The sequence below is a fragment of the Passer montanus genome, unplaced genomic scaffold (assembly GCF_014805655.1).
Source record: "Passer montanus isolate IOZ18808 unplaced genomic scaffold, ASM1480565v1 scaffold28, whole genome shotgun sequence".
NCBI lineage: Eukaryota > Metazoa > Chordata > Aves > Passeriformes > Passeridae > Passer > Passer montanus.
In genome coordinates, this window is record NW_024367483.1 from 3294870 (window position 1) to 3306610 (window position 11741).

General features: G+C 45.8%; 1 protein-coding gene and 1 long non-coding RNA gene across 4 annotated transcripts in view; one reads left to right on the forward strand and one right to left on the reverse strand.

Moving 5' to 3' along the window:
* Window positions 1–150, reverse strand: part of ACP6 (acid phosphatase 6, lysophosphatidic) — a 9601-nt gene extending 9451 nt beyond the window's left edge. The window contains exon 1 of one of the 3 annotated variants that reach the window (XM_039713277.1): window positions 1–145. This exon is cut by the window's left edge and continues 1 nt beyond it. In XM_039713277.1, coding sequence (XP_039569211.1) covers window positions 1–59 — 59 coding nt within the window. In that variant the 5' untranslated portion in view covers window positions 60–145. The other 2 variants (XM_039713278.1, XM_039713275.1) reach the window with 2 other exon arrangements.
* Window positions 151–1083: 933 nt separating this feature from the next.
* Window positions 1084–4994, forward strand: LOC120504092. Its single transcript, XR_005627934.1, has 3 exons — window positions 1084–1208; window positions 1980–2220; window positions 4330–4994. It is a non-coding gene; the product is annotated as an uncharacterized LOC120504092 (long non-coding RNA).
* The last annotated feature ends 6747 nt before the right edge of the window (window positions 4995–11741 follow it).

Sequence of the window (11741 nt, forward strand, 5' to 3'; positions counted from 1 at the left end):
CGCCGCTGCGTCCAGGCGGCCAGGCCGCCCAGCGCCCAGAGCCGGACCCCCCAGCCCATGGCGGCCCCGCCGGCCCGGCCGCACCGCGGGGAACAGTGGGAAGCGCAGTCCGCGGCTGAGCCCCGCCTGGCAGCGGGCACGGACGAGGACCGGGCGGGGACTGCGGCTCCCGGCGGGCGCCGCGCAGGGGAAGCATGCGGAGCTGGGCGGGACGGGCCGCGCCCCCGCCCCGATGGGGCTCGGCCGTCAGCCGGGGCTGCCGGCGTTCCCCGTCCTCATTTCGTTATCTTCCCTGGGCGACCCGCCGGGAGCCAGCGTGCACAATAACCCCGTCTGGGGCTCGGCTGTCAGCCGAGGCTGCCGGCGTTCCCGTGCCTCCGCTCCCCGTCCTCATTTCGTTATCTTCCCTGGGCGACCCGCCGGGAGCCAGCGTGCACAATAACCCCGTGTAGCCTTCCAGGCTTGGGGAAGAGTGGCTGGAAGGTGGCCCACTGGAAAAGGATGTGGGACACTGGTCACAGGGATTGAACTGAGCCAGGTGTGCCCAGGTGGCCAGGGAGGCCAATGCATGCTGGCCATTGGAGCAGGAATAGCGTGGCCAGCATGCCCCAGGAGGTGTTGGGGTCATAGTCCCCGGAGGTGTTCAGGGAGCAGGGCGAGGGTGAAGGAGAAGGAGCAGGGAGAGGATGGTGACCTGCACAAAGGCCAGAGGAGAAGCCGCTGCAGGTGGTGTGAGGCTGGCACAGACACCAGGACGTGCAGAGAGGGGTTTTGGTCACCTCCTCGTTTTTCTCAAAGACCTGCAGTTCTGAAAGGGTTGCCTCAGTTTTCTCAGCTTAAGAGTACGCGAAACACAGAGGCACAACAAAAGCAGAGATAAAAAAGGGAAAAATATTTCAGAAGTCAAGAAAATAGCAAATAAAGGAATCAAGCCTAAATCTTGTGTTGCAAGAGAGCGAGGGGTCAAGAATGCTGAGAGGAGAGGGAACAGGAAAAAGTAGTTAAGAGGGGGAGGAAGGGAGGGAGGGCGGAAAAGAGATAGAGGTGATGTGATAGAAGTGAGCAGGGAGAGAGGCTCACACTGAATTTATTTGTATTTCCACTCAAATGTTACCCTGGAAGAAAACCCCAGTTCCTGTGAAGCTGTGAAGCCTGGGACTGCAGGGTCCCTCCTGGGTGGCCCTGGCTGCTGCCAGGCAGCATTACTGGTGAGATATATTTTAGAGTACACCCTGCCGCAGCAGGTGCCTGCAATTAGAGGAGAGATCTCCAAAATAGCAGGCGGCTGTCAATTTTTTAGCAAATGGTGTTGCCCTGTTTTTTTTTTCTTTGTCCAACTGTGTAGAAATTTATTCTAAGATGCACCATCTTTACAGTAACATTTTCAAAGGACCTGTTATTTTTACCCTTCTGTTGCTTTTTGTGACCAGACGAGGAGCAGAAGGCTAATCCAATGGCCACCCGGGGTGAATTTTTTTCACTGAAGGAAAGTAATGAGCTTTAATGAACAAGCAAGTTTCAGGAAACTTTCCACTCTGAAAGCAGAGGGCAAATTTCCTCTTGGTTGGAATTTAACCAAAATTGCAATGATTGCTGTCTTTGTGAAATATGATTGCTATCATTTGCCTTTTACAGTGCTGCAAAAATGTATCACACCTCAGAACACTCTGGTTTTATAAGTTTGCATTTACATCTTCCTTTTTTTGAAGAGGAAACTGAGTCATAGTGAGCTTTGTAGTTTGACCAAGTCATGCAGTAATTGTGTGGCTGATAAATTGATAAGGTGTGAGGCCTGAGTTTTGTAGTTTGACCAAGTCATGCAGTCATTGTGTGGCTGATACATCGATAAGGTGTGAGGCCAACTAGCACAATTAGATTTTTTTGTTCCACAATGTGGATAGAAATTAAATAATGCTTTAAAAATACCCACAAAAGAAACAATTTAACCTAATGAGTTGGTGTGCTTTATTGTTTTTCAGACTAAGTGAACACCTTGTCCCTGAACAAAGGTGAAGGATGGCCAGGTTGGATGGGGCTCTGAGCAACCTGGTCTAGTTGGTGTCCCTGCCCATGGGGGGGTTTGGAACTGGATGATCTTCAAGGTCCCCCTTCCAACCATTCCATGAAAGATCTTTATCTCCTTATGGTGTAAATCAGAGATTTACCATAAAATGTTTGTATGGTAGCGGCACAAATAGCAACTGGATGGCCCTTAGGAAGGTGAGTTTATTTCCCCCCAATTGGTAGGGATCAGAAAATAGACATATTGCCTTGACTTCTTTGGTTCCTTTCCCAAGTGCATTTTGCTCAGCGAGGAGAGTGAACAGGGAATGTTCTCCCACAGCTCTTCCCAACACAAGCTGCAGCTGGGCTGGGAGCCTGTCTGCTGGAGAAGGGTGGCTTAACCAGCCTGGTGTGACTGCCCAAAGTGGGCCACAAGCAGCTCCTGCCAAGCACGATATCTCTGTGTGCCAGCCTTGTTTTGGGGCAGCTCCACCTCTGGGTGGAGTATGGGCTGCTCTGCTGTAGCACAAAGTGTTTTCCTGCCCTTCCAAAAACTTCTTCCACTCCGAAATGTTCCCATGGCTGGCTTTCTGAGTGCAGTGAAGGTGATTTCACTCTGAGCCTTTGAAGTGATCACAGGTCCTGAAATCTCAAATGCAACGTGGGCAGGAGTTTGTGCAGGATTCACGTTTGGGATCACAGGCTGCACCCTGCAGCCAAAAGAGCTTTCTCCATTCCCATCTCTGGAGCTAATGGTGCTGTCTCTGTGTCCTGCAAGGACTGCTGACCACAGTGGCTATTATAAACCAGTCAGTCTGGGCATGGAAGCTGTATTGCCTTCACAAAGGGCTGAGCTTTATAAAGAAATTGAGTGTCCTGTGGAGCCGTATCACTCTTGTCTCCTCCAGTCTGTCTGTTGTGGTGAACCTTGTAGCCAGCTGCTTTGTGAGCAAGGCGCCTGGGGAAATGGAAGGAATGTTTCCACTCCTAAAGTCTGTGATCCTTTGGGGTGGATTTGGCAAAAATAAACCCCTAAATGCCACTGCAGACCGAGCCCTCCCTGCACGACACCATTCATGGTACACTGTACAGATCTGACGCATCTTGTCTCATTTTCTGCATGCTTTCACATCAGTGCTTTACCTTCCAGCAGTGAAACGATGTGTGTCGATACACAGAGGTCATAATTTAATTTCTGAATTCCTGCAGGTTATGTGGGAGAGTCCTGGAAGTCAGACTTGGCATATTTAGGGCTGGCATTGTGAGGGGATTTTTGGAGATTTTGTTTTATGTAGTTTAGAAACAGATCATCAGACTGTTGGTAGTTTCCTGCCTCTTTTACCTGGGAAGATGTGGCTTTCCCTCACTTTTCTTTGTCATTTCCAGGCTTGGGCATTTGGTCATTGTCCATGTGGCAGTGGGAGAGCTGGAAGCTGGCTGTGTGCTGGCGACAGACCAACTGCACCAAAGTTCAGCCCCTGCCCAGTAACCCAGAGCAGAAGATGCATTCCCTGCCTTCTGTTTTTCTTTTGTTCCAACTTTGTCATCCTAAACTGGATGGTGCCTGCAGCCATCTGCTGCATTTGGTAGTCTGCGGCATCATGCCGACTCAATTATGCGCCACTCTGGGAGAACAGCAGGCTGGTTTTCTCTTCAGCTTTGAAGGAGTGTTCTTCCCTTGCACAGGAAGGCTGAGGGAAGTAGGAGCCTCCAGAAGCAAGCTGGATAAGCTGTTCCCAGCCACGTCAGGGGGACTCTCCGTGCCTGTGCAGTCCAGGTGTGGTGGGAGAGCTGCCAGTCTGTCACCGTGCCCGAGATGCTGCACCCTGGGACTCGCTGCTCTGATGCCATGGCAGATGTACTCCCCTGTAGCAGCATTTAACCATTTGGCACTTGTAAGCTTTATCACCTCATTTACTTTTCGTGGATATATATTAAACCAAGGGTATTTCTATTAGACCAAATGTTTTGGGATGAGGTGAAATTAAAAAAGAGATGTTGCAAGTGTAAATTACGTTTTCTTTTTTCAAAACAGTCAGGAGAGAAGGGCTGCAAAGAGATGATATTGAGCCTTACAGGCTTCTAGCAAAGTTGTTTTGTCATGCTTTCATACTCAGAGAGAAGTGACCAGGCAGGAGGATTTATGTGTGTGATTCAGCCTGTGACATCAGTCTTCTTCCTGTGGTGGGCAGAGGAGACATAACTGAAATCTGGGTTTAAATTTTTTTTTTAAATTTTTTTTTCCCCTATTTTTTTTCTGCAGGTTTACGATAAATTTTGAGACTCCAGGACTTTGTCATGTTTTCTTCTTTTCTTTCCCTGCAGGTAGTGGACTTCACGCGTTTCAACATGCAGCCACTCACGTTTGCTGTTTGAATCCTTCTGGGCTGTCCATAGTGCCCTGATCCTTTTTCCTTTTCAGTAAATTCTCCTCTTCATTACATGAGGGTGGGGGTCAGATCAAGTGGTGGGGAGCTAGAAAACAGGGACTTGTGCTATTTACATTTAAGACATTTCTGGCCCCACCAGCTGTTCCATGTGTGTTATTTTCAGAAGGGCAATAATCCACAGGAGGTCAAGAGGGTGGAATTGTGTGAATATACTGGGTGGAGGAAATCAAGATGCTTGGGAGTACCCAGGCCTTGTCATGACCAAGAGTCTGGATCCCAGATGATTCTGGCTGGGAGAACTCAAGGAGATTTCTGAAAGTGCTGCACAGCTGGGTGTTTGTTAGCTGTTTTCAAGATGTCATCTGTGTTTACACTGCTGGCAGGACCACCTGTTCTTTTTTTGAACAATAATATGTGTGTGTGTGTATATATATTACTGCATTTCTGCATTTATTTTTAGCCCTTTCTAAAAGCCCCCGACAGGTTTGAAAGATGCTGTGGATTGTGAATGGTGCCTGGCGGCATTGCTCACATTGATGGTTGTCAGAATTTCCATGCCAATCTCTGCTTTGAAAGGTTTATAACTTGTTCCTTCTATTCTTGGTCCTGCAGCTCTCATACCCTGGAAAAAGTAAAATAAAACAAAATAACAAAAAAATTTTGAAAAATGACAGGTTTGTGGAAATCAGACTCACAGCTCTCATGCCCTGGAAAAAGTAAAATAAAATAAAATAACAAAAAACAAGGAACTTTTGAAAAATGACAGGTTTGTGGAAATCAGACTTGTTGGTCTAAACAAGAGCTTTTCCAAAGCAGACATTGAAGTCTTGCAACTTTATTTTTCAGCACCTAATTGCAAATATGAGGCAGGTCTCTTTGATGTGTTTCATGTGGTCAAATGAAGAAGCTGTTTTGCATATCAGGCTGATATAGGCACTGGATAGTGTAAAATGTCAGGGAGCCAACAGCAGTTAGCTCTCCACCACCAGCTCTGAGGAAGCATAAAACCAACTGAGTTATGGCAGAGGTTGGGCAGTCTCCACATCTGGGGTGACACCAGTTGCAGGGTGAATGCTCCTCATATCAGGAACTAGCAGAGACATGAGACATACCATGGTTTTTTACATTCATAAATAAAGGACATGCATTTTGTTGTTTCATGCAATCAGCAAGAGAAAACCAGTACAAAGCAGCAGTTGGTAATTTTAAGAAATACATAGTTATCCCTTATTAATTTTATGTCCACATTTTGGAAGTGTCTCCCATCCATGCAGTGCAAAGCAGGTTGCAGTTGTTAATCTGCACCATTCCCTGGTGAAGTCCTACACACATCCTGACGATTCCTGGTGCCCACCCAGAAGAGATGGTGTTGGGAGGGGATTTCACAGAGCACCCTGGTGCTGCTGAGAATCCATGGCAGAACAGGCAACAGCACACAGGAACCTGACTCATGCAACAGTGCTAGAAGGAGTGAACTGCATCTCTTCTGAGGGTTTTCCCAGGTTTGGAAAGCTGTTGGAATGCTGGCTGCAAACAGTACATTTGTATGCAGGCAGTAGGCACTAACTCAAAACACGAAGGTAATGAACTTGAAACTGGGTCCTGGCGCACAGCGAGGAGCGTGGAGGGAGCACTGGGAACTTGAGCTAAATCAAAGGCAGGGTAATTTCTCATGCAGCATTCAGCAGGCCGTTCAAACTCAGATTATCTTCTGGCAGGTGGGAATAATGCTTTTTCCCTGTCTCTGCAGGAAGGCTGTGAGGTAGCAAAAGTACATGCAGAAAGCTTTGTCTATGCAAGAGCTCAGCTGTTTTTTCACACTCTATTAGTACCTGTTTGAGTGACAGATACAACCTTTCCTTCAGGTCTTTTCTGACAGCTCTGGACCCTTGTGGTTATGAGAACACTGCTATTACAAAATGGAAATAGTTGGGTTGCTTTTGTGCATGTTGCATGGGTACACACACAGTGTTGCTGAAGACACAGAGTTTAAACTCTTGTAATCCTGATTTGTCCTCCCCAGCAACTGATTTTTCTGAAGACACAAAGGTTTTTGATTCTGGTTCCCTGTACATTTATTGTCTATCTCAGGTCATGGCATTCCTGTAGGCTCTCAGCACCTCCTTAGTGGGAGGCAGAGTCCACTAATTTTTTCAGATGGGAATTTCAGGCAGGCAAAGCCAAAGATGACTGGCCTGTTGTCAGACATAAAAACTTCTCAGAGTAAGAACCTGAGGGCACTCTCCAAATTTCCAGGCTGGTGCCTGAGCTGCTTGTCCAAGCTCAGTGTTATCTTTTGCTGCTGTTCTGATCCCATCTGGCTGTCAGCTGTACCAGCCAGTGCTCCGTGGGTATTTATGCTGCTGCCAGTTCTCATGTCTCAATTGGGAGTCATTCAATGCGGGTGACTGAGATTCCTGGAGAGGAAGAATTTGAAGTATCCCAGACAATGGTATAGCTGACATAGTTTTTGTCGTAAGACTATGTTTTAGTATTAATTTTAAGGATTGTTGACACACATGAGTTTTTCTTGGGCTTCAGGGTCTGTGGTTTCAGCCATAAAATAGGGTCAGAGGCACAACAGTCTTGGTATCAGAGTTTAATATCCTTCTCTTGTAAAAAAATAGAATAAATGGGAGGAGAAGCATATGTTTTAAAATTTCCAGTGATGGTGAGATTCTAAGAAAGAGGCAGCACAATATTTTTCATTATGCATTTGGCATTTTTGAAGAAAGATTCCTGGTAAAGCCTGACTGCAAGTCAAGAGAGTCAACACCTGAGCCAGAGAAGGAAAAGGGGCACGTCTCCCGTAGTAAAAAACTTAATTGCATGTTCTCTTACTCTCAATTACCCTAATTTGAAGTGGGGAGCTAATGAATATTGCTAAATGGTTTGAAACAAACAGCAGCACTGTGGACAAAAAATAGTCATTATGAGCTGCAGTGTATCAACCACAGTGAATTTTTCACAGATTTGTAGGTTTTAATGCTGGGGTGGCTGGTCTGGCTGTTTGCTCAGTGTAGGGGAGAGGACCTTACCCAGTAATTTCCAACGGGGTCAGTAACTTCTATTGGTACCACTGCACACCTTTTAAAATCCCATCACAATAATTAGAAATTACCTCATCCCTAGACTGTGCTTTCCAATTGTCAATTAAAATATTACTTCTCATTGTAAGAGTGCTTCTGTTAAAAGAGCAGTCAGCTGTCAGAAATGTTGTTCCTTTTTGCAAGATATCAGGATTGAAATCCTTCTCACCTTTGTGTTGGGAAGTGAAGCAGGGCAAGCTGCAGACTCCCACATGGGAGGTGACCCTGCATGGAAGTACAGAGCAGCCAGGCCTGTCTGTGTCTGTGTTTGTGTGTCTGAGATGCTGTGGATGTGAGATGCTGTGAGGTGGATGTGCTCTGCAGCCTCATTGCTTGCTTAGAAATGCACCTGGTGTGATGGCAGCCCTGATTTGGGGTGTGGGAGGGGTGCTTTAGAGTGTGCCAGGTGTGCACTAGGGCAGGAAAAGGAATAAAGTATCTCCTGTTTTCTCATGGTTTTTCCATTGATGATCTGGAGCTCTCAGGTACCTCACTGTGATGTGCTTGAGTGGTGCTTGAGTGGTCAGAGATATCCATCAGGAATCAGTGGAGGATTATTCCGAGCTGTCTTTCATTTAATGAATGCCTTTGTTGTTGATTTAGGACTAGTACTTTAATGAACTTTTCAGAAAGTCCTCAAATTTGGCATTTCTCTGGAAATGTCAGAGATGAATCTCGTGAAGCTAGAAATAGGGAGAGCAAAGTGTAATTATATCCTAGGAAAATACAAGGCCACAGAGGGAAAAAATAATCCAAAACTTCATTTCAGAGGAAAAAAAAACAGGTGAGAAAAGAGTTCTCATGATCTACAAGGATTGAAAAAAATGAATTGAACTGAATGTGAAAAACTAATATGAATTGGAAGAATATTCATTTTTCTGTGAATATGCAGCAAAGATGGTGGTAATTTCTGCCATGTATGTGTACCTAAGTGCTTTCTTGAGTCTGGGCTGAAGTGGAAGAAAAGCAAGGTGGGAAAGGAACATGGTTTCACTGGACCGCATGATTTTGCAATGTCTAATTTTGGACACTTGTTTCTGAAAAGTCTTGCCTGTAGCCTGGCACACATCAAACTGGTTCTGTCAGAAGCACTTTTCAGCCTCAAAGTTTGTTCCCAGGCCGAAGAGCTGGCACGGCATTTACTGCAAAACCCAAACAAATAGCAGCAAGTTTCTGACCTCAGGCTTGCCTCTTGCTGCTAATCTGATTCCTTTTAAGGGTAGGAGCTGGTGGTTAACATGATTTCTAGTGAAACCCTGCTTGCAGCCGAATATGAGAGTGTTGGTTTTGCTGGCGCTGTTGATAAAAATGTCATGGCCACACACCCATATCCAGTTTCTAGGAAAATCTTCCAATGTGTCTTTTGCATTCTTTATATTGTCATATGGCTGACCATCACTGGCATGCCTTCCTAAGATTATGTTCATGTCCAATAAGAGCATGAAATTTAACTCTCTCATGGGTCCATACCAGTTCATCATGACCCCTAGCTTGGCTCCATCTGCTTTACCCCTTCCTGTCTAAAACACCTTTATCATAAAGAGGAGCTCTTGCCTATGAATAGTGAGTCACAAACCCCGATTCCGAGGAATCCCTGAGCAGCTCCCCGCTGTGATCCAGCCCCAAGAAGTGGAGATGTCCTCTCAAAAAATAGCAGGAGTCTGCAGCAGACTTGGTCTTGCTCCTGCAAACGCTGCAGTGGGGTTGTTTTTCTTTGCCTGTCATGTGGCAGCCAAACAGAGTTTGTAATACAGAAATGAAAAGAGAAAAAACTGCCTAATCTTCTAATAAAATGTAGCCACCTCGAGGGAGGAGAGCGGCTTAATGTAGCAGTCCTACAGGCCTCAGTCAGGGAATAATTTTAAAGGAATATGTAAATATTGCAGCTTTTCTGCATTTTGCTCTCTGACTTGCTCTGAGGGAATACTTTCTGCCAATGTATGTGGAATGATTGCTTTTATTCCCCCAGAGACCAGTGGGTTTGTGTTAATGGGCTGGCTATGAAGCCTGGCATGTTAGAGGACAGGGGAGGAGGTTTTATGCTGGTGCTGCAGTGTGTTCATAGAATCATAGAACCACAGGATCATAGGATATGTTGGGTTGGAAGGGACCCATCAGGCTCATCAAATCCAACTCTTGGCCCTGCACGGGACACCCCAAGAATCACATCATTGTCCAAACAATTCTTTAACTCTTGGCTTGGTGTTGTAACCACCATTTCCACCAGGCAGTACGTCATGGTTCTCTTAGGTGTTTGCTATTACTAATCTAAATGCATTTAACTGTCCTTAAAATGTCTTTTGGTAAGTATTTGTTCCATAAAGTCTCCAGTGGAGGTATGTTGTTTGGTTTGTGATTGGCTACACAGCACTGGATTGGTTACACAATATTTTTGTGCTTCCTGAGGGCTGGAGGAACACAGAGCTGCCTCTGGGGTGGATATTGGCCCATATGAATGTAAAATTTGGTTTCCTTGACTGACATTTACTTTCTGAGAACTCTGTTGCCCGTCAAACTCAATTGCTCAAAGGCCTGTGGGAAACCAGTGGTGGTATGTGGCCTCAGCAAATTCATTTTTAAAAATGTGAACCAATGTTCACTGGAGGAAAAATGAAGCATTTCTGCATTATTTGGCTGCAGTGAGTCTTACTAGCTCATTTGATCCTCCTTCTTTTTCTGTCATCAGATTTTCATGACAAAGTTATATATATATGCTATTGCAATTCCCGAGCTCCCCAGAAAGATCTTTAATCATCTAGACCATATAAGCAATGAACACTTCAGGCAAAAGCAAAGCTATTAATTTTGCACTTCAAAGTCACAGTTTTTTCCCCCTACAAAGTGTATCTTATAGAGCTGCCACTCTCCATCCTCATTCTCAGTCTATCCATACCTCTGGTGCTCCGCTAACCCGAATCACCGAAATGTTCTTTATTCAAAGCGTGTGCAGAACCTGCCATCAGCCTTGCACAGGATCCCCTCCTGTCACCCCTGCTGGGAGGAGGTGCTGGCTTCCCTCAGGGGCACTCAGAGCCTTCTGCGTGGTTGCTGTGAGCCTCCCAAGGGAGCTCCCCTGGGAGCAGCAGTTCCCCGTGTGCCTGTGTTAGTCCCAGGCTTCCCAGGAGGCAGCGATGCCAGCAGGGAAGCTGCTCTGGAGTACCTGCCATTGCTGTGTGTCAGGCTCTCTGCTATGCTACGCTGACTTTTTGAGCTCTGAATTTCTGCCTTCTTTGTACTTTGGCCATTTGCAGTCCAGTCAAGCATGGTCTCATTCCTGTGAACACACAGTGCTTTTGTTCTTTGGGGTTTGGGGTCTTCCTAATTCCTTGGCCTCAGTGATGTTTCATGGAAAAGTGTTTGAAGAGGGATTGTGCAGGAATCTTCTTACCGATTCCCTTCTAACAGTGTGAAATTTTATTAGCACTGAATTTACTTGAGTATTGTCTTGCCCACATATTCTGGAAGAGGAAACCACTTGGTTGATCCTTGTCCTCTAGGTCAGCCATTATTTTAAAGCTCTCCCTCAATTTCTCCCTTAAATTTCTCTTAGCCTGCTCTTCTGTCCCACTGTGCTGTTCATGGAGAAGAACTCAGAGGCATGACCTTGTCTCAGTTCAATACTTTATTAGTTTTGGCATTCTATGTATTTTTAAATATAGGTTTTCCTTTTATAGGATTAAGTATTTCTGCTTTAAAGGCTAGTTGAAACACGTTCCTCTGTCTTCCTATCTCAGGCTCAGCAGCTGATCAGCACAAGACTGTAGATCAGAACTGACTTCTGGCTCCTTCAGACATCAGCTAGAGGAGGAAATGGTTTGAGGTGTGCTGACCAAGGAGATAACTGGGGTTGGCATTTCTGTCAAATGTTGGTTCCAGCTGTTGCTGGAGAATTCACAGTTCTGAGAGTCTGAGCAGTCCCAGCAGGTAGAATTGGAGAGGAGAGGGGCAAGAACAGAATGAAAAACTCTTGTGTTTCCTCTCTTCTCTCCTCTCTCAGAGCATTGTCTTTGCAATGCTGCCATTTAAAGATTGAGTACCTATCCAAGGACTGAATTTAATATGTAATGTTGGTTCAATTTTCTGTTGTGGGATTGTCTACCCCTCCATCAGGTACAAAGCAATACATACTAAGTCTTTCTGAAAGGACAGGTCAGCCTGTAGTAAATGTGCTCCTACCATGGTGTGGCAACCTGGCCAGCCCTGACAGCGGGTTCCAAGAATCACAACTTTATGGTCTGTCAGCTAGTGCAAACATCCA